This window comes from Lissotriton vulgaris, chromosome 3_1, assembly GCF_964263255.1.
Source record: "Lissotriton vulgaris chromosome 3_1, aLisVul1.2, whole genome shotgun sequence".
In the NCBI taxonomy this organism is placed as follows: domain Eukaryota; kingdom Metazoa; phylum Chordata; class Amphibia; order Caudata; family Salamandridae; genus Lissotriton; species Lissotriton vulgaris.
In genome coordinates this window covers 1,042,482,222-1,042,506,042 of record NC_141689.1, presented here as the reverse complement: position 1 = coordinate 1,042,506,042, position 23,821 = coordinate 1,042,482,222, and the positions used below count along the sequence as shown (strand labels likewise).

At 42.5% G+C, this 23,821-nt stretch overlaps 1 protein-coding gene across 1 annotated transcript in view; it reads right to left on the bottom strand.

The window, feature by feature from the left end:
• The window catches only part of MLLT3 (MLLT3 super elongation complex subunit), a 637,380-nt gene that overhangs the window by 24,890 nt on the left and 588,669 nt on the right, over positions 1-23,821 (bottom strand). The window contains exons 7-8 of the mRNA XM_086961453.1: positions 5,847-5,973; positions 5,465-5,561 (exon numbers count right to left, since the gene is read on the bottom strand). Of these exons, the coding sequence (XP_086817579.1) occupies positions 5,465-5,561; positions 5,847-5,973 (224 nt within the window). The remainder of the gene's footprint in view (positions 1-5,464; positions 5,562-5,846; positions 5,974-23,821) is intronic.

Below are 23,821 nucleotides of genomic sequence, written 5' to 3'. Positions count from 1 at the left end.
CCTCTTGAAACACCCTTTTCCCAAAAGTCAGAACATATAATACAGTGTGTTAACAAAGGCTAACATTTTGAAATGTTATCCATAACATGATAGGCAAGAGTTTTTTAAAATGTTGCATTGTTAAATACGATTTAGAATTTCTTTTCATACATGTTGTAGTCATATATATGTGAACGAGTACTTGTACAGCACACATCTAGCAGGGAAGCAAAAGAGCATTGAGCAGAAGGGTGAGGGTCGAATGCACAATAATAAGAAAAGAGGAGAGGAGGGGAAGCCATTGGGAGAGGTGGCAGCTTTGTGTAAAGAGGTGTCTAATGCGATGGAGATGGTGCCAAAGATCCTGAAAGCCCATGTGAAGAAAACCTGCTTTAAAGTCGTTTCATTGTCTCCAGTGTAGCTGACTCAACAGGGAGGGCAAACATATTTGGCAGTTATATTTGAATGTTATTTCTACAGCTTCTCTTGAATATGATGCAGAGTCTGTGAAGTTCCTGCCGATTGGGACAGAGCGGTTGAATGTTTAAGGCCCTTGACTAGATGAGTAGAAGTGAGCTGAAAGCCCTTCAGCGATGGTATTATGATCAGAGCACAGTCTGGTTGAGCAGAGTTTTGCCGCTGTCCAGGTGGGAGAGGATAAAAGCTTGCAATGTTGATCTCAGGTAGAGAGAGGTAGGAAAGGTTTCACATTTTTCAGGAGGGGAAGGCTGTTGCTAAGCTGTTATGCATTTCTTAAAGGTGCACTCTTTGGAATGTATGTAAAGAGTGAGACCAAAATAAAGACATTCTTATGATAATTTCTCCACACATCTTGCAAACCAAAGCTAAAACGTATATATAGCACCAACATACAAATTTCATAAAGTTGCTCAATAGGAAATAGCTAGATTGTATTCAAGTAAAACCCTCAGGCGTTTTTCAACTGCATACTATAGAATGAACAGTGGATAGAGCCTACAGCTGGAAATACTATTGAGAGCAGAAATCAAGATTACTCTGTATGTCTTGTTTACAGCTCTGTGGATAGCAGAAGGAAAATGGGTCTGTTTAGTCAATGACTCAAAACATTGAAAGATGGCATCACTGAATGGTAAAAAAAACACCTTGCCAAAAAATAAAGAATATTTTACCTACTTAGTCAATCTGCAGTTTGTGTGCTTCGAGAATGTAGAGTCAGTGCTTTTTCATGTTTGATAACAAGCACTATCGGCAGACCCCGGGCACTGCAATGGGGAGTTGCTTTGCTCCCAGCTATGCATGTCTCTACAAGGGAAGGTGGGAGGCACAAAACGTGGCTAACATCCAACTTTATGATGAACATGTAGCACTCTGGGCCCGCTGCATTGATGATATTTTCATTATTTGGAAAGGCTCCAAACAGCTTGCTCTCCAATTAGCTGAGGAACTTAACAAAAATGATGCGAACCAAAGCTTCTCTAGTAACATTCATGAAAATATTCTTGAATTTCTGTATTTAAAACTCATGATCAACAACTCCCAAATCGAGAATAAGCTATTCCGTAAAGTCATCGCTGACAACAGCATACTACATGCTACCTGGATCCGCCTTAGAAATTTAGTCTACAGCAGTCCCTATGGGGAATTCATATGATCCAGCCATAACTGTAGTAACAATGCCGAATTTGAGACAGAAAAGAAGAAAATGATAGACAGGTTTCGCATGAGGGGATACAGTCCTGAGACCCTTAAAACAGCTGATGCGAAGGTAGGAAAATTGAAAAGAAATGCTCTTCTCGCTTCTAGGGATAACACTCTAAGTGACATTTAATCCATCAGATTCATGACTGAGTATAGCAAACAAGCCAATAAAGTCAGTGGGGTATTACAGAAACACTGGCATGTGTAACACACTCATGATATAATCTCCAAGTATGTAGCAACCCATTACAAAATCTCCTTCAGGAGTAAATCCCTTAAAGACATGTTATGTAGAAACAGGATTTCTAGTCACCAGGATAGGAGGAGAGTAATAAGAACAGCTGGATTTGTGACATGAAAAATTGCAAAGCATGTAAATCGAGCACAAATGTATATTCTTTTACTATACTCAATGCCACCAAGGAATTTAAGATCCTTAAGGGTTTTCTTATGCAACTCTGAATTGTGTGCATACTGCCTGAAATATCCTTGCAACCTGTACTATATCGACAGCACTATTCAGAAGGTAAAAAATAGTATATTGGAACACACGAGACCCATCATCCGCCGCAATAAACAATACCCGGTTGCAAGGCATTTCAGGGAATGTCACTCTAGCGACAAAGGCTTGCTGCAATTCTTTGCGTTTGACTAGATCCCAGTTAACATCTGGGGTAGTGATAACGTGCCATCGCTCAGAAGGCTGGAATCCTGCTAAATAACCAACTTCAGCACAGTACACCCTCCCTGGGGCTCAGCATGGATGAGGAATAAGCAGTGCATTTAGTCTAATATCTATATTATATTTAGACTCCTTTGTTGATTATGTATTCTAGGCATTTCAGTTGACCTCTGTTTATTTTTAATACTAAGATTTTAAAATGGTATTTTCTATTTTTCACACGTGACATTGGGGAAGACTACACAGTCAAATAGGCGACTGCTTGAGTTAAATAAGATTTCTTGTGTATATTTTGCTATTTTTGAAATTTGAACTCCTTTGACTTAATAGGGCTCTCATTTGGTCTATGTACTCTAGAATATGCAGGTGGCATTTGAATATTAACTTGAGAGTATTTGATTTCAAGGTAAATGCTACTGCTCACAACATGGTTATGCCTGTCACTCTAACCTGCATATCTTCTGTATCGGACTATGGTGTTAAGCTTTAGCAGCTGCATGGTTATAATTTTATAATTTTGTTTAGAATACCCACTAGGGTACTCTTTGTAGTTAAACACGTAGGACAGTATATATGCACTGTTTGGCCCCAATTTCATGAAGGGCTGATATACCCCTTTGATGCCTTTAAGTTAGTCTAGAGAAGAACGTATATTCATTGTTACGGATGATAAAATGTTCTTTATTAAGCCCACTTGGGCGAGGGGGTCTATGTATATGATGTATATTGTGAGCGGTTTAAAGTATTTTATCAACACACAGTATTTGTACTAACATCAGGACCAAATTGGGTGCAAATATCTAATGTGTATGATGTTGACTGAGTTAATTGGGAAGTTTATCAATTCACTGTACTGCAGTAATATCTAGGCAAACAACTTATAAGGAGTAAAGTTCTCAAGTACACAAGCGTTAAATACAGAAATATATTATGTTTCTAGGCTACTGCTAAGGTTGCAAACATTATGTAAGATGGCACAGATGTGATTATGAAATATCGGTAGCCCTTTGTTTTTATTACACTATTTGTTTATAAGTCCTTCTTCAATTACATGCGCTGACTCGTGAACAAGAGAACAGTGGTTCTCGAAACGCATTGGGTGTGTTTGCCAGCACCTAAAATTACAATGGAACATTTTCTCTGGAGTACATGTGCTTTGCTTCGATATCGACAAAGCTTTGCATTGGATTTACCCGGTTCCCACACCTGTACAAAAGCAGCAAACCTGGGATCGGATGCATCACAGGGACTTGGTGCATTTATATACCTTCCTTGATCAAATGGACAGTAATTCTCTTTGGTCCAATATATTTAAATGCACATTAATGACTCTTATATGTAATCAGATGCAATATTATTACATATATTTAATTTGGAATGATTAGGGAGCACTTGAATTTTAGATCTTTGTATTCTCAATTTTACACTCTGCACTAGCACTTTGATAGATCCTTAGACGCTGTTGGACTTTGAAATGGACCGTTCACGAAAGTAATAACTGATCTTGTGTAAACAAAAATGTACACAAATACTTTATGTAAGAAGCTAGGATTTTAGTTCTGCACTTTTACTTCACAGGAACCTCGTTTTTAGCATATTAACTGATGCATCTTGCATTAGCACTTACAACGACATTGCAGTACTGTGATCGTATGCCGTATAATTGGTGCAGGCTGTGCTTCAGAATATATTTGTAGAATAGACAGCTAGAGAGTTATAGGAATTTCAAATCATAAGGAAGAACAACTCTCGTGTAATGACATCTCATGAAAACCACTGTCTGTCAAATTAATTGTTATATCTCGCATCTGCACCTTGGAGAACTCTAGCAGTACTGTTTACATATTTTGCACAATGGCAGGGGAAATGCTTAACAAATTGCTTGATCCTATTTGCATTAGCACTTCAGAAAACTTTGTAGTGCTGTTTGCGCATTTTGCACAAGTTCAAGGGATTATGAATTGTGGTGCTCATTGAGTTGATTATAGACACTGGGTTAGCCCTTTATTCATAAGATGACAGCATTTGTCTGTTTTAACTATTTGCATTTGCACTTTGGAAAATTCTGAAGTACTGTTTGCATATTTTGCACAATATCCTGGGTTCATGATTTGTAGTACTTATCGAGTTGATTACAGGCTCTGCAGTAATTTTATATAGAATTTGCTAACATGTGACTTTAAGGTGTCGTCGAATAGGGACTTCCATGCCCAACAGATGCAGAGGTAGATGTGATTATGTAAGGTCCACATCAATGACACTGGTACTCCCATCACATCCAGCGCCGACTTCATTAGCACCCCCACTCTCCTTTTGAGATCTCACCCGATAACATCCATGGTGCCATAGCAAGATTGCTTCCTGCATGACACCTTGTTGAGACATGCAGCATCTCCAAGATAAGAAAGCATTCCAAATCTTAGGTACTTGACCATTAAGCACTCATTTCTGCATTATACCTGATAGAGTCACATAGTATCTCCAAGAGAAGGAATTGTTTCAAATGTTAGGTACTTTACCATTAAGCACTATTAATCTGTTGCAGATTCTGAGTGCATGCATGGTAGTTGGGGTTAATGGGGTGTACAAACATACACAGTACCTTCAATATAGACAATGTGACGAATTACAATTTTGGACTTGTCTGGTACGTACTCCCAACGAACAAATATATACTACCTTAAGGGAGATTCCCACCATTTAAAAGCAAATAATCCTTTGGAATACTATTGAAAATCACGAGAGACAAAATGGTGGATGAAATGTGACACGAGGGTGAAGAAGTTAAAAAATGTGGTAGCAGTCTAGTTGTTTTTTTAACACAATGATGGTGGGAAAAGGGCTTCTCTTAAATGTACACTCTGCAAGTTAAAACCCTATGGCCCTGTTGAAGGCTGTGGCTGATACGTGCTGGTCTGATCTGCACTCTTGCACTTTAATCATGAGGAAAAATAAATATAAAGGACTGTTCTTGAAAATAGGGAGCCGTGACGCCTGCTTCCTTCCTGTGTGGCATTCTTGGGGTTCTGTTGAGCTTCTATGGTGAGATATATATATAGAGAGAGAGATAGAGAATTGCAAGCGAGGACACACCCACATACCATTTCTAGACCCTTACATTACCTGGTTTTTATTAGGTTTTAATACAGGAGGCAGCTCATTCCGTAATGGCGAGGAGCTCGAGCTGCCTTCACTATCACTGCCGTCACTCAAGCTGACTCTGGAAGAATAACAAAAATATAGAATATGAACGACAATACCATTACTGGCATAGTCACTGCACAGCCATACACTCATGGAATCCCATAGGTAAGCATGAAAATATTAAAACCAAACAACTACTGATTATTCATTTTCTGAATAAGTTAACTAATTTATGTGCCTTTACAAGGGATAGGCTTCACTAATGCACACAATGAAGGGATTTTCTTCCCAATGATTCTTCATGGCCATTTTTTCAACTAGCACAATTATAAATTGTTTGTTTTTTCAATAACAAATTTACCGCCGCCCTCTGCTCCCGCCTTGAGCGTGCACTGGCTTCTCTGGTTCAGATTCATGATCCTCGCCTTCGTCGGACTCTTCTTCATTGTCATCGGAGTGCAAGTCTTTCATGACTGGCCTTAAGGGTGCTAGCAAAAAAAAATGAAACGAAAAATACATGAAATTACAAAGATTTAAATGAACAATTTAGCATCAAGTTTTGCAAATTACATGCTACACAACAAACTGAAAAAGCCAATAGGTCAGACCATGGGAAGCGTTGCAATTTTTTTAATTACTTTTTTGTTTGTTTTTTTGCAAACATACGCAAATACAAAACAAATTAACAAATGTAACCAATATAAAGTAGTGGCTCAGCAGCAGTCCATCTGCCGTAGCTCTGAGGCGCACTTCTTTTTAGGAGACTGTGTACATGTATTCAAAGAAAATGCCATCACTTACTGTGCAAAACAGCTAATGCATGAGGTGGACTAACTAACTGCCCCATACTGCATGCTGTGGTAGGAGAAAGCAAAATGTGAATGATAAAAATAGACCAATGAATAGAGCTGACTGAAAGCCCCCTTCTGCGTATGTATATAGATTTGCATTTTTAATATTTTTTGGGAAAACGTGAAGCTGGCAAGACAGCTAAAGAGGTGCACCACTTCTGCATATCGTCAAGGAGGTGAAACCGCGACATGTGTCTTGAGAGTCTGAATAGTCATCATACTAGATCAAAACTGTCAGAGCAAAACACAGGGTGCTCCACTTGGAACGTATTTCGTCAGCATAGTATGGTTACAAGGAAAAAATTGGGAAAAAATAAGAAGCTATAACTATCCTTAACTAGAACCTCTTAAAAATAAAATCTTTGCTGAGCGACACCAAGTCATGACTTTCAATAAGTCCGAAATTATCTCCCATCGTCCTACACCTAAAATGCAACTTTTTGGACACTGACATAATTTGCTTGAGTTACTTTTTCCCACTTGTAGTTCTGGAATGTGTTTCCAAGTAACTTCGCTGCAAAATAATTTTCGCTTACTTGATAGTAATTGGCATGTTTATGAGCAAATATTTCACAAAAGTGCATTCAATATTTTGTTCCGGTACAGGAAGAATCATTTTCTCCTCAGAGAAACTCCTGCCACAATATGCTGACACATTTTGGGAGTGAACCGGTCGAAATGTGCCGGTTTGTGAAGGCTTAGATGCTCGGTCGTTTTCCAGCATTCACATACTCAATCAGAAATTTCCACCCCGGGAAAGTCTACAACACATCTTTGGGGGCGATTTTCAAAACAGTAGGCCATAATGGAATAATCACGTCTGAGCAGATCTATATAGAAGTGCATATTCACGTTTTGGAAACACAAAATGTTAACTTACACACATAAGTGGAGGTATATACAATCCCAAGTTTAATATAGGTTTTCAAATACCAGTGAGAACTGGGGTCCGAGTAGAGTACAATCACAGCTCTGTGATCGGAAACGCATGCCCGCTTTTCATGATTTTAGATAAAGCTGGAGCATTTACCTTTACATTAAGGTCGAAGTCTGGAGACAGGTGTACTTAGAAGGAGATCGGGTGCAAAGAGTGCTAACACAATTAGTCCAATGCTTGTTTTTTTCTATTAAGTTGTAGTGCACAGATGTGGCAGGGTTATATCATATTCTTCGCCTTGTGTTTTCTGGCAAAAAATACAGGAAAAGGTACGTTTGACTTCTCAGTAACCCTCAACAGGTCACCTAGTGACAAAGTTGAATGGTACAGTGGAGGGCGGACCTGCAGATTCTTTTCAGTTATCCTGGACAAAAAGCTTTGTTGTAGATCGGTAACAGAAGACATCTGTTCCAAAAAAGTCAGATTAAGCCCTTCTTATTAGAAAAGAAATAGAGAGCTGCGGTTCATGAATATACTAGCTATGCACTACCTTACAGCCTTACAGCAATATGTGGGGTTTTGGTTCTTATTGATGGATCAGCTGTTTGTTGAAGGTGAGGCTTATGGCACTTTTGGATGGCACTTGTGGCCTTATTTCCAAATTTGGGTATATACCTCAGTTCAACTTGTGATGCAAAACTCCATCTTCTGAAATCCAGATTCACAAAAACGGGATTCAGTAATACTTCTCTATTCCCACAGTGGAAAATTCACCAGATTGTTCACAGCGCCAAATTTTGAACTAGGAGCAGGAACATGGATGTTTGACAGAGAGAGCGGGACGGATAAGTTGTCTTTGGAAAGGTATGAGATAAACACCTGCCGGTAAAAATGCGATGAAATACAGGCGACAAATTCAAATCACAGCATGGCCCTACTCTGCATTCCACCCTTCAGAGATCGGTAAATTGATTACTGTTAACATTGTAATAGATAACACCTGCACTTTACAATGCTTGAAAATAACAAACAGGTTGGAGAATAGCTACATAAAATGCATTATTATGCATAGAAGGTGTTAATTACCCTACTACGAAAAAAAATCCTTACGTTTAAAGGCTTAAGGGTTTGCAAAGAATGTGCAACCTTTTCTCAAAAATTAGCAAATAGGAAATGGTAGCATAATAACAGAAATAATCTTAAAAGTTTCATCAAATTTGCCAGTAGTCTTGGTATTCCAAAGAAGAGTCTTGCCATATAGTAAAAAAATAATGAGTGCAACGGCAGCACTCTTCTTCACACATAATGTAAAGCCTATTGTTTGTTGGTGGCGATCTTAGTTTTGTAACCTGTCCGGAGGTAAATACAGCTAAATCAATAAAGGAATTTCTTGGTCCATAAAATATCCAGTGAATAACAGACCATTTTAATTTGCAAGGGGTACTGCAAACAGCCTTTTGCTGTTAAAGACTACTAGGCCCGTACTTTAGTTCCAATATGTGGGAGTTACAATTGCAAAGAATATAAGGAATTCCGTACAAAAACCAATCAGAAACCTATTAAGGGCAAATTAGGTTCAAGCTAGATAGTTGGGAACATTTAGGATTAACTAATTGGGAAAACTCAACTGAACACCATCTTGCTGTTCGCTACGGGTAAGGCAAATGTTCATTACATTGAAACAAAGATTCTGTGTGTAGATAGGAAGGTGGCAATTTCAAGTATTCCTTTGAACCTTCCGCTCGCTATGAAGAATTTTTTTTTTCTGTATGATACAATGATACTGTTACTTCTCACAATACAGAGATACGGAAGGAAGTGGTAAGTGATTTTGTTAGAAATTTCTGCTTCATAGGAAAGCCACACAGTACATAAATCTGCCTATCAAATTTAAGTATAGAAAACTTTATTATAAGCCCTAGATTTGAAATATTTACAACTACATGTTTTCCGAAAAACAAATCAGTTTTAAAAAAATCATTCTTCGTAAGCATTTATAGTGGGCAATAATGCAACACGATTTTACTATTATAGAGAGTAAATTAAATGAAATTTCACATCAGACCCAACAGTGGAGTGTACGTGGATACACGGTAATGGTCCAAGGTAGCAGCCATCGGCAATCAAACGTGTCAAGTTTGTACATAGTAACCTTATGACAGTTCATATAGAGTTGTAATCAATAAATACGAATCGATCCCCAGCTTCTGGTATTCATACAGTCTTCTCTACAGTGTTATTGAATCCAAAGGTATTTCACCACAATCGTGCCTCGATCCCCCCCCCCCGCGGTGATGCCCGAAGTAGTAGCAGCGGTGATGATGGTGGACCCAAATGATCCAGAACATGCAGGGAATCCACAATCTGACGTTTCTTAATAGTACGCCATTCAGTACATTTCATTTATTAGAATCATTGAGTGGGGGCAGAGACCCTTGTACATCTAGTCCCAGGGCTAACGCACCCTGTAACCACCCAGTGTCACCATTTCGAGTTGAGCAATCAAATTACCCTATCTGTAGAAATACAGCAAAACAAAGATAATGAAATGCTAGAGGGCATAAAAGCAGATCCTAGCGAGAGTTTTTTCTTTTTCTGTTTACATGAAGACATGCAATTTGTATCCACGCCCTTCTTCGGTAGAGGAGGCCTTACTTTTGCCCATTTGCAGCAGTGCAACCATCTGGTCAGACAGGGCGCACTGGCTAGCTGTTCTGTCCCAACTAATAATTATTATACAGAACGGCGATTTCTCCAACCGACAGGAGGGTATGGGGAGTTCACTTACTCTTTTGGCTGGATCTGTGTGGTTCGATTCAAGTTATGAGAGCGAGTGGTATGTTGTAACGTGATCTGACGATTTCAGTCCCTTTCTTCAATCCCTCCAGAAACAGTGCATATAGTCGATCAAAAACAGGTATACAGTCCTGCCTGCTATCTGTATATAACCCTTTCACAGTTTGCTGTTCTATACATCTCTGCCATCCACTCCCTGTAATAGGGAAGTGTGTGTGAGCGCCAGTATCTAAAGTAAGCATATCTCAACTACTGTCAGTGCTGTGTAAAGTCATCACCTCCAGTGGTGTTTAATGTCTGGGGTTTCAGGCAAGTTGTGAAGTATAGCTGAAGTAACTTTCTTCAATAATGGTATATTATAGAACTCATGAAGTGTATCTCAGATCTCTCTAGTATGTAGCCTATGTGGAACAGGATCACAAAATGTATACGAGGTCACACCTCTCCAGTGTGCATCGCTAGGCGTTAGCAATGGTCTTACACATTAGCTTTGATAAGTCAACTCGGTATCCAATCCCAACTGATATTGAAATAACCACATTTTAGTACTACATCGAGTAAACTCCTAGCCTTATTTCTGAAGACTGTCGAACTTTCTTCTTCAGATAAGATGAGATGGTCTACTATTTCTACTGTATCCTCCTTCACCAGTCAGGAGAAAAAGTGAGATTCGAATACTCTATTTTTGACATTGAGTTTTGACAACTCCCTTTGTGAGGAGATGATTTATTTCAGTGATAAATGCTGCTTCCATCATAATGGGACCCCTTCAAAATGTGAACCTCTTTATTTTGCCACTGCTGGGCCTTAGTGTACATCCAAGTCTATACCCACAGGCTGCTATGGAGAGATAGCAAGGAATGCACAGATGAAATTATATTATCTGCCAATAAGGAGAGCAGAGGAGATAACGGGCAGCTCTATTGAGTGTCAATGGGCAAATGGAAAATGTGCGGGAAAGGAATCCACCATGATTGACCTGTGTCACAGCACTGGTGTACAACCACCTAACCTTCAATATAAAATCTGAAACAAGTTCCACTCTATCCTGGGCTGTAGCATTTGTCAGAGCATCCTTCTTGAGGCACAGCAGATGACAGTGTCATCATGTGATTAGGAGACACACTTCCAGGACCTAAACAGATTTGTGTCAGATGGATAAGGCTGATCACATGCCATAAGCTGACCACTAGGACCTTCACATCATTTCACATCCCTCAAGAATAATAGTTACTCTGGTTTTATGGCCCTGGCTTGCTCATACCTACTAAGCCCTTCTGACCTATCTGGCTTACACATAAACTAATGCTAAAAACATGGAGAGCATTTCTCATCTTCCTAGGTATTACAAAAGGTCGCACATTTTGTATCAACATTTTACTAGAATTAATCTCATATTCCATCTAAAAACACCCTTAAAACATGTATGACTCTCCATAGGTGCCATAGACCATCCACTGATTGATTCAAAGGTTAAACCATACACCGTTCAACAAAAAATTGGGGAGGGTCTAAGGGCAGGTTTACCGACCAACCAGATATGAGCCCCGAACTCAATATACCACAACAAATAATATCTGGGGGTCAAAAAGAGAGTCAGTAAGTCTAGCAGGAAGGACCACTATACCAGATGCATGCAGGGCAGTATCGGTGAGAAATAATAGTTAGTGAATGGTCAAGTCGAGACTCAAGAGTACATGGAGAAAAATGTATTGTTCCCATCAGAAGCCACACTGTACCGCCCTTGTTGTCATCATATGGGATCTCCTTACCCAGGAGACAAGACGGCCGGTAAATGTTTACCGTGACCGAGATGTGATGTGAGGGCAGAACAGAAGGGTATGATAGTGGCTAATGCATTCCTCAGGACCTAAAAAGGATACACTACTGCTTTGTAAAAGAATGTTTCTGTTTGTATTCATAATGGAATAGCAATATATTCAACCGAAGAAACAAATAGAGCACTTAATGTTATTCACATTGTTTCTGTTTGTATTCATAATGGAATAGCAATATATTCAACCATTTCAAGTATACACTCACCCTTATGTGTAGGTTGAGGAGCTCCTCAACCTACACATAAGGGTGAGTGTATACTTGAAATGGTTGAATATATTGCTATTCCATTATGAATACAAACAGAAACAATGTGAATAACATTAAGTGCTCTATTTGTTTCTTCGTTTGTTTGTTTGTTTGTTTTACATGTTGGATCCCTTGCCATCATGCACTGACAGTATACGGTTGAGTACGCCTGGATGTCCAGGTGATATCTTTATTATTCATTCTTTTACAAAGCAGTAGTGTATCCTTTTTAGGTCCTGAGGAATGCATTAAGAAAATCTTGTGAAATGCTGAAACATGTCGACCACCATTACGTGCGGTTATTATTTAAAACCTGCACCTACACCTGCCTTTTAATCTTAGGGTTTGGGGGATATTAATAAAATTTCTTTTTTCCACCCATTCACCTAATTTTATAATTACCCTTCACTTTTCCACTCTAATCACTATACACTGCTTTTTTCATTAGCCACTATCATACCCTTCTGTTCTGCCCTCACATCACATCTCGGTCACGGTAAACATTTACCGGCCGTCTTGTCTCCTGGGTAAGGAGATCCCATATGATGACAACAAGGGCGGTACAGTGTGGCTTCTGATGGGAACAATACATTTTTCTCCATGTACTCTTGAGTCTCGACTTGACCATTCACTAACTATTATTTCTCACCGATACTGCCCTGCATGCATCTGGTATAGTGGTCCTTCCTGCTAGACTTACTGACTCTCTTTTTGACCCCCAGATATTATTTGTTGTGGTATAAACCATACACCACCTGATTTCTATGTCACAGTTGTTCCGGTTTACTTTATCATTCTCCGGGCCCTTTAGATGCTCCATAGGATGGTTTAAATCTCATTTCCACATTTTATAGGATCAAATCTTAGTTGTCAATTCCCATATTGAACCTTTTCTATTTCAACTGGTCTAACTGTATGTAGTCAAAGGCCAAGATGCAATAGCCAGAATCCTTTACAGACAAATCCTGGGTCTTTGATCTAAAACTAATAGGAACCAAAGTCTATGCTAGGAACCATGATCTGAAGCCGAAAAGGAACCAAATTCCTTTGCAAGGGGCCAATACGTGTTTTGTGGCATTCTGCCACTTCCTCAGGTCTCACTTATGACACTCTCATGTTAAACACACCTTCTAAATGGAATACTCCCCCTCCATACTACAAATTATCCACTGTAGTTAATATTAAGGACAAATGCCTTATCAGTCTGATTTGTGTTTGTTTCGATGCAACAGATTTCAAAGGCTGTTTTTAGAGGGAATATGAAGATGAAACCTAATAAAATATTGATACAAAAATGTTTGTAGAACTTTATAAGAAAGGCTCCCCATGGGGATACGCGTGAGCCAAAATGGCCGCCGTTTGAGGAGCTCCTTCGCGTTTTCGCCCGTTTTTTCTTAAAAATGACGATTTTGTGTCAGCAGTCAATACCTGGTGGGGTTGCTGTGCTGGTGAAGTGTTTTCCTGCATTCTGGTGAAGTGTCAGCCTCTTCTCTGCACCGAAAGTCGTCAGATTTTCAGCTCCCTGGTTCCTTCTCCCTGCATTGCTTGAAGGTACTGCCTGGATTCCCAGTCAGGGGGGCGGAGTATACTTCAGGAAAGGGCCTGGCTTGGGCCTAGCCACACCCAAAGTACAGTTTAGCTGCTGCACTTGTTATTTGGAGGATTGCTTCACTGCTTTTAATATATTGCCTTAGAATTTCTTCATTTATATTCAAATTGAATTGTTTTTTGCACAAACATGGAAATTACAACTCCTATTCACAATAAAAGGAGACAACAGGTTTCACCACCTACACTAAAATCGAAAGTGGTAGAATAACCTGAACATTCACTTTACTTAATTTTGGAAGAAATTCAGGCACTTCGTGCTAATACAGAGACTATTGCGACAGAAATAAAAAATGTGTGAAAAGAAATGGCATGTTTATGAGTGAAAATATCTGACAGTTCCATTAAAATTCAAGATAATAAAGTCAAAGTGGACGCTTTTACCCCACTTGTGGCGAAAATATCTCCAATGTGCTCACATCTTTTGGATATGGAGAAATGCAATAAATAAAACCTTTGCATATTTAATTTGCCAGAAGAGGTTGAGGGATCTAACTGTCGATTATACTTGGAGGACTTAATTCCTGGTCTTTTAAATCTCAAATTTCCTGAAAATTTTGAAATTGATAAGGCTCACAGAATTGCTTCCCATCGTAACCCTCATCATACCAAGCCTAGGCAACTGATATTTAAGGTGTTTCGTCATCACTTGGTTATGATCAGGAAAGCAGCAAGAGAAATTCCCTCATTGATGCAACATTTTTATTCATCAGGATTTTGCAAAAGAAACTGTTGCAATACGCAAGGAATTTACTACTCTTCGCCCGCAACTAAGAAGTCTTGGATATATGTATGGTCTTTTTGATCCCTCTACAATGCGCATATGGAAGGATTCCTTCTCAAAATCTTATCAACGGCCTGAAGAACTGCGCCATTTTCTTGATCAACAACTTCCACATTCAATGGACACTCATGATCCTACTACTTGAACTCTTTCCGATATGTTTTTAGCTGACATACTTCTGATTATTCCTTCATAATTCAGGGCTTCAACGGTTTCGGTCATGCTTGTAGAGCGTGTGTGCGTTTCACTGCTTATATTTATGTTTGTTGTTTTGTTTGTCTGTTTTGTTTGTCTATTTTTCCTTGTTTTTACCCTTTTCCTGTCCCTTTACTTATTCTGGAGTTACTAATTTCTCTTTTTCATTTCTTATTATATGTACTTTTTCTGACGACCCTCTTCTTTCCTCTGTTTCTCTTCTTTATCTATTATGGCTAATATCAAAATAATTTCCTTAAATGTTAAAGGTTTGCGCCATCCAGTTAAGCGTACTAAAATTTTAAATTATTTGGGCAATTCCAAAGCAGATTTTTGTTTTCTACAAGAAACTCATGTTGATGACAACATTTTAAATTAAATGAATAGAAGAAAACAAGTTACTTACCTGTAACTTTGGTTCCCCAGTATTGGTAACTTTCATAGATTCCCATGCTTTGTATCATTCCCCGTCGTCGGAATGGGAGCCTCGGTAAATAGTAAAAAACTAAAGTAGTAAGCACAAAGTGAAAAAATAGGCCTAGGCCTCATCTCATTTTGTAGCTTATCCACCTCTTTGTGTAAAAGAGACCAAATTTCTGCAGCAGCCAATCAGAGCAGCCTCACCCCATAGAACCTTCCTGAGAGAAGCTCAGAGCCTCAGATTTTCGTAGCCGTTGTATATAGCTATCCATCAAGATCAGAAGAGTGAGCTTTCCCAGGGGAGGCGGGTGGGCGCATGGGAATCTATGAAAGTTACCAATACTGGGGAACCAAAGTTACAGGTAAGTAACTTGTTTTCTTGCCCCAGTATTGGAACTTTCATAGATTCCCATGCTTTGTATCAGAGTAACTAGCAGTAAAGAAAAACATATTTTGTCATACCTAAACCTGAAAATGTGACACATCTCTGTAAAAACAGTATAACACATAGGATCATGAAATATGACAATAATGCAGTATACAAAATATGCCAAGGAAGGCGGGATAGAAAGGAAAGCTCACCGACTTATTGGAAAAGGTTCCTCAGGACTGCTTGGCCCACTGCTGCATCCTCCCTCACAGAAGAATCCAGACAATAGTGGCGGGTGAAGGTGTGGACACTGCTCCACGTAGCCGCCCTGCAAATGTCCTTGATAGGGACTCCTGCGAATAACGCCGCAGATGAAGCCATGGATCTGGTAGAGTGAGCACGAACTGCTCGCTGCAGAGGTTTCCCAGCCGCCTGGTGACAAAATTGTATAGCACTGGAAATCCAACGGGAAATACAAGCCTTCGAAACAGCACAACCCTTGCGTGGAGCACTGAAGGAGACAAAGAGCTGTGAAGATTTCCTGAACTGCTTCGTTCGCTCCAGATAGAATTTCAGGCATCTGTGAATGTCCAGAGAGTGCAGAGTTCTTTCCGCAGGTGAAGAAGGTTTTGGAAAAAATGGTTTCAAGACCACGGGTTCATTTAGGTGGAATTCCGAAGGAACTTTCGGGATAAATTTAGGATTTGTCCGTAGAATCAGCACATTATTCTTAAACTGGAGAAAAGGTTCCTCAATCGTGAAAGCCTGTATCTCGCTTACTCTACGAGCCGATGTCAGGGCCAAGAGAAGAGCCACTTTCCAGGAAAGAAACTTAAGGTCAGACTTATGCACAGGTTCAAAAGGGGCTTTCATGAGGGATGACAGAACCAGATTCAAGTGCCAGGTTGGAGGAGGTGGCCGAACTGGAGGAAAAACCCTGAACAAACCTTTCAGGAACTGTTTGACAATCCTAGCCGACCATAGGGAAGGCCCTGAAGATGAACGTCTGAATCTAGAGATGGCTGCCAGATGGACTTTTATCGACGATGGAGCCAATCCCGATTTTGCCAGAGAAAGGAGGTAAGGCAAGAGCTTGTGTGGAGAAGAAGTATACGGGTGTAAACCTTCCTTCTGGCACCAAACACAGAATCTCTTCCATTTGGCTCGATAGGTCTTGTTGGTACTAGGGGCCCGAGCCTGAGCTAGAATGTCTCTACATTCACTTGGGAGATCTAATCCCTGGAACTCTCTGAACTCAGGAGCCACGCTGTCAATCGCAGGGACTTCAAGTCCGGATGTAGAACCTGACCGTGAGACATTGTTAGCAAAGTTGGAATAGGCTGAAGGAGAACTGGTTGGTCCTGGGAGAGGAGAAGAAGCTCCGAGTACCAAACTTGTCTGGGCCATGCTGGAGCGATCAAAATCATCCTGCACGGTTCCACCTTGAGTTTGCTGACCAACTTCGGAATCAGTGGAATGGGAGGAAAAGCGTAAACAAAGGCGCCTGACCAGGCAATCAAAAGCGCATTCCCCAAGGATTCCCGATGGTGAACCCTGCTTGCGAAGGACAGGCATTTGGCGTTCTGGGGAGTCGCAAACAGGTCGATTGATGGTGTCCCCCATCGAGCAAAGAGATCCTCCAGAACGGTCTGATCCAGCTCCCACTCGTGAGAGACTGTCCTCTGACGGCTCAAAGCGTCCGCCCTGACATTGAGCGTCCCCGCTAGATGTTCCGCCGAAAGGGCGACGTTGTTCTGTATCAACCAATTCCATATCGTTTGGGCTTCCTTGGAGAGGGTGGAGGATCTTGTGCCACCCTGTTTGTTTATGTAGTGCATGGCTGTAGTGTTGTCCGTACGAACCAGCACTGTCCTGTTTTGAATCCTCGGAAGAAAAGCTTGAAGAGCCAAGCGGATCGCGAGAAGTTCCAGGAGGTTGATATGGAACTTGCGTTGCACTGGACTCCAGTGACCGCTGACCTTCAGCTCCTGGAGGACCGCTCCCCATCCTTCCATGGAAGCATCCGTTGTTACAATCAGGGGAGATGGAGGAATGAGGAACGATAAACCCTTGGAAAGATTGTCTTTTTCCAGCCACCAGCCGCCTGCTTTTCTCATTTCTTTGGTAACGACAACCTTGTCGTCGAAGGATCCTGTGACTTGCCGCCACTGCCTGTCCAGTTGCTCTTGTAGTGGACGCATCCTGAGCCTGCAGTGCGGAACTAAAGGAATGCAAGATGAAATCGATCCGAGAAGTGATTTGTACTTGCGAACTGTCAGTGTCTTTCGAGATTGGAGAAGACGAGCTGAACACATTAGTTTGGTCTGGCGCTCCTCCGATGGAAGGGCTAAGCAACTGTCCGTGTTCAGGATGGCACCCAGGAACCTTGTTGACCTGGATGGGTATAAAACCGATTTCTCCTTGTTGAGGCGAAGACCTAGCCGCTCGAACAGATCCTTGCACGTCCGGACTGCACTGGACGCTTCTTGAACAGATGGAGCTTTCAGCAGCCAATCGTCCAGGTATGGAAACACCTGAATAGCTTGTTTTCTGAGAAAAGCTGCCACCGGAGCTAGAACCTTTGTGAAGATCCGTGGGGCGGACCGGAGACCAAATGGCAGTACCTTGAATTGAAAGTGACTCTTGCCCACTGTAAAGCGCAGATATTGCCTGTGAGCTGGATGGATAGGAACGTGGAAGTAGGCGTCCTCCAAATCGAGGGTCGCCATATAATCCCCCGGATTGAGCAGACGAAGGATGTCCTGAAGAGTGACCATCCTGAAGGACAACTTCACGAGATAAGTGTTGAGCTGCCGTAGATCTAAAATCGGACGCCACTTGTTCTTTGTCTTCCGAACCAGGAAGAACCTGGAATAGAACCCCTTTCCCTTTTGCGAAAGAGGTACAGGCTCTACTGCCCCCTTGGTGAAAAGTTGGTGGGCTTCGAGATGAAGGAGCCTGAGATGTTTCGGAAGGAAGGCATCCGGCGCTCTTGTTGGAGGAAGGTCTTGAAACTCCAATGTGTGTCCTTCTCTGACAATCTGGAGGACCCACTGATCCGATGTAATAATTATCCAGTTGTGTAGGCAATGGGAAATCCTGCCCCCCACAGATGTGAATGAGGGAACAGGAACAGTGGAAAGAGCCACCTGGCCGCTATTGTTTCCTGGTGTTGTCTCTCCTTTGCTGCCCCTGGCGTCCTCTAGGCTGCTGGCGAGAGAAAGAGCCCCTTTGAGTGTATTGTGGTTTATACGACTGGCTGGACTGAGATCCAGAGGAGTAGCGATTTTGATTACCTCCACGGTAAGACGAAAAGCCTCTTCCTCTAGCTCCTCTGAAGGGCACCTTACGATACTGCAATGTACCCAAGGACTTAGCTGTATCCGTGTCCTTTTTGATTCCCTGCAGGGCCTCATCAACGTGCTTGCCAAATAGCATCTCACCGTCATATGGCAGATCCAAGATCTTATTCTGTACCTCCTGCCTGAACCATGTGGCCTTTAACCACCCCTGGCGTCGCAGAACCGCCGAGCCAGCTAGTGCACGGAATGCGGTGGTTGCAATATCCATTGCCACATCAATGACTTCCGAAGAGGCCCGCTCCCCTTCGAGCAAAATCTTCTTCACATCTTCCTTAGACGAATCCTGCAGTTCGTCAACAAATGGGGCCAGATCGCACCACATTTGTCGATCATAGCGTCCCAGAATCGCTAACGCATTGGCCGCCCGAACCAGGAGACTGGCCATAGCTGAAAACCTCTTGCCCACATTGTCTAGGCGCCTGCCCTCCTTATCTGGCGGCGTAGTCATCGGCGCAGAAGGATTCTTGGACTTGCTCTGGGCAGCCTGCGAAATGACCGAATCCGGTTTCGGTTGGCCAAGTAAACATGCTGGACTGCCATCCGGTGCCTTATATTTCTTTTCTAGTCTCGGAAGTACCGGGAGGACTGTAGCCGGATTATGCATAGCCTTCAAGCCCTCAGACCAGACATGCTCGATGATTGGAATGGACCTCACTGACTTCCTGAATGGTTCCTTAAAGTCATACAAAAAGCAATCCGATTGCACTGTGGTCACTGGGAGACCAAATCTTTTGGATGCCCTGTCCATTAAGTTGTGAAACCCTCCAACATCCGCTGGAGGCGAAGTAATATTATCCGGGTCGGTGTTGTCCGGATCCATAGGGTCAGTAGTATTCCATGGCGTCTGTTGATCCTGATCAGGATCCGCTTGCTGGTCTGCATCTGAAGACGCAGCATCATCATCATCATCAGTGTCCTGCACCTGCACTACCTCTTGAGGGCGCACTTCCAGCGCAGCGGCACGCTCTCTTGAGGGTAAAGAATGGTCTGCCACAGGACGCAATGTCTGAGGCGGAGGTGTCGTGGTGCGCACTTGTTGGCCCTCCGGAGGTGTCGGGAAACGTTGCTTGTAATCCCGCAACATAAGTTGTAAATCCGTCACTAAAGCGGATGGTATTGCCACCATACCCTCGGGTAACTGACGCATCGGTTGTTGTGGAGGCACCTGCCTGGAAGCAGTACATTCCTCCTCATAATAATGCTCTGGAGCATAGTGCTGTCGTTCCATCTGCTCCTCCTCAGAGCTAAACTCCTGCACCTTAACCTGGAGGTCAGAAGGGCTATAGGCCTGCCCAAATTCACTGAAAGTCTCTTCCTCAGAGTCATCCTCCAAAAGTAGTGTTGGTGGTAGCTTCTGAACCTGGCGAGGAGACGTCATCTCTGGCGTGATATGCTTTCTTTTCAACGAAAAAACATGTTTTCCCGCCAATTCCATCGTCGACGAGGTCGTCGTCGACGAGGCCCTCGTCGACGAGGCCGTCGTCGACGGGGAGGTCTTCTGTATCAGTGTCGACAGTGGAAGTGTAGACATAGAAACTGTCTTCGTCGACGAGGATAGTGTCGTCGACGAGGTGAAGCTCATCGTCGACGATGGTGGAATCGTCGACGGGACCGTCGACGAGCTCGTCGTCATCAGCATGGCAACCGGCGTCGTCGATATCGTCGTCGTCGAAGTCGTCCTCGTCGACGACACCGCCGTCGACGGCAGCTTTGCAGACATTGTCGTCGACGTGGAGGTGGTCACCCTCGTCGACGACGAGCAGGATTCCGGAGCCTTGAAAGCAGTCGACGGTGTAGGCGTCGACGCAGCCATCGTCGACGAGCCCGTCGACGAGGCAACCTTGGTAGAGTTGTCCTTTTTAACACTCGTAGACGACGTACCTGGGAGTTTAGTCGTCGACGGTTTATGCTTCTTGTCTGAAGCCACCTCCTGAATCGGGGTTGAAGGTTTTTTGACCCCACGATCCTTCTCTGAGGAAGGCGAAGAGACTGTAGAAGCCTTTCTCACCTTTTTTGATGTCAGAAGTTCCTCAGGCTTACCCTGCCTCTCCTTTTCACCTCGGTGAGGAGATTTTTGGGCAGCCGGCCTATCAGACCTATCAGAGGTCCCTGGTAAGGCCTTGTGTCGGGACTCGTCTGAAGCAGAAAGGGGGGACCTACCCCTCTTTTGAGACCTCCTGGATGACACCATAGACGAGGAGCCCTCACTGTCCGAAGAGATAATGTCCTTTCGGTCCTTCACCTTCTGAAGCCATGTGAGGAGACGTCCTTCTCTGTCCCTCTGGGTCTTGGCTGAGAAGGATCTGCAAATCGGACAGTCTAACGGTTTGTGGTCCGGATACAAACAGTAGATACAATCCTCATGTTTGTCCTCGACAAACAACCTCTTCTTAGAGCAGGTGGCACAGGCTCTAAAAAGGGCTTTCCTCTCCGACATGTTGAGAAAAAATCCAAGTAGTTGAAGAAAAAACTGAAGAAAACTGAGCAGAGCTCAATGGAGACTCCCTTGCACAACGTGCGGTAGAAAATCTGAGGCTCTGAGCTTCTCTCAGGAAGGTTCTATGGGGTGAGGCTGCTCTGATTGGCTGCTGCAGAAATTTGGTCTCTTTTACACAAAGAGGTGGATAAGCTACAAAATGAGATGAGGCCTAGGCCTATTTTTTCACTTTGTGCTTACTACTTTAGTTTTTTACTATTTACCGAGGCTCCCATTCCGACGACGGGGAATGATACAAAGCATGGGAATCTATGAAAGTTCCAATACTGGGGCAAAATGGGTTGACAGCATTGTTTCTTCTCCTGCTAATGGGAAGAAAAATGGGGTAGCTATACTTTTTTCAAAGAAATCTCAATGCCAAATTTTAAGTAAAATCACAGATACAAATGGGAGATATTGAATATTCAATTGTTAAAGTTAAAGTTCATGATTCTATTCTATTTTTATTAAATGTGTATGGGCCTACGGCGGATGAACCTGGTTTTTGGAATAATCTTGCAACAGGTGTTAAAAATTGGAAATGTTCCTTTAATTGTTGCTGGTGATTTAATGTTATTTATGATCCTTTATTGGATAGACTATCTTGTTCGAGATTCCATCCCCCTAAAGTTTATTTTGCTTTCGTAGTGCTCCTTGACATCTGTGGCTTTGACATGGTTAGTCAAACCTCATTGCTTAACAACCTCAAAGTCAGAATGGGTATAGAGGGAGTGGTCCACAAATGTTCATTTCCTGTCTGTGCAACTGGTCCCTAATTGTTAAATCAGGATCTCTCTCTCTCTCTCTCCAGATCTGTACTGTTGGACCAAGGCGTCCTTCAAGCCCCAATGCTCTCTCCTACTCTGTTCAATCGTTACATAGACTCTTTAGTGATTATCATCATGAATTCTGGTGCTCCTGCCATCAATATGATGAGGACTCTCAGCTATACTTTCAAGATTTCTTCTCTGAATAGCTTGTCAAACATTAGGTTTTAATTGTACATATTCTTACACAGGTTGCCCCCTCCATCTCCTTTCACGTCTTGATAAAGACCCACATTTAAGGTTGATGGCTATCTTCTCACTTTTGGGCAAAACGTCAACAATCTAACTTAATTAGCCTAGACAGCACTATGTTCCTCAGACAAGTAGTGTATAAATTCAAACACACACCCCTAGCAAATAGATATCAATCTTGTTGTATCCATCGTGGGCAGGCTACATTCAGTTGCGTGTGTGCACTGCTAATGTATTTTTTAGATGTATTGTTAAATTATCACACCCACCTGTAACTTAAGCATGAGCACATTTCTCACACCTTTGACATTATGGAGTAACCGTTATTTCATGAATGTGTATAGAGGACTATTTTTTTTATATATATTGAATTATTTGTATTTGGGGATCTGTTTGGTCTCCTCTCGTTTTTTCCTCATTTTCTTTAATCACGTTTAGAGTCCTTACACTATGAGCAATACTTTGTAAAATATCCGACTTTGTTTTATTTTATATAAGTTTCCTGTTGGGACCATTTTGTTGAATGTATCGAAGGTCACTCAGGTCCTACACCTTAGAGGTAACCCCATTATTTAATAATGAGGTGGAATGGTGGGCACTTTTTTGGCTTCCTCCATGACTCAACCAAAGAATCTACATGCGGAGTCCTTTTCAATTTGGATTCAGATCATTAAACCATTGCTGAAACAAACTACAGCAATTTCACATATGGAATATGCAAATGCCTTAATCAAAGTATTTTCCAAGTTACAGACTTGTCCTCTTATATCACATTACAAAAGTCTTGGCAGACAAAAAATGGCTACCCCTGAAAGTGTGCAAGCATTATAACATAGCCTGTGTCACGTACAAAGCACTACACTTTGTCACTCCTGAATAGCTAACAAACAAAATGTGTTACTCCTGAATATGCAATAATTTTGGGGGGAAAACACATTGGAGGGATCCTTTGCCTAGCGAGGAATAAGGGGGCAAGATGGCAGCCGCTTAGGAGGTCGTTAACAGCGCTAGCAGGCAGTGGTCGATTGCTTCTATGAGACCCGTTTTGGAGAGGATTCCACTTCGCTAGTTTCCTGCTTATGATCCCCCCCCCGCCCCCCCCCGATTCGGATGCTGCTCTCCCGCAAGTGCTTGCGATCCCAACACCTCGGAACGGTGTCTTTGCTGCTCAGACAGTGCGTGGAGAATCACCTGCGGTGTCTGGTGTATCGGCTTGCAGGAGAAGATCCCGGAATGGCCCCGAAGGTTGCGACGGGTGGGGCTGCTGCCAAGGCAGCAGCGGCAGCAGCCGCCTGTAAGGCACGTGGTGAAGCCGTGCCCGCACCCACGGCAGACTCTGCCCCTGTGGGAAGCTCCCCCGGACGCCCGCAACAGCCGCGTCTGCCCGACCTGCCAAGGAGAGGAAGAGGTGGAGTTTCAGCTGGAGGAGCCGCAAAGAATTGCCCGGCGGGTCCTTCGGTGGTGGAGCTGATGCAGCGAGTAAGGGAGCTGGC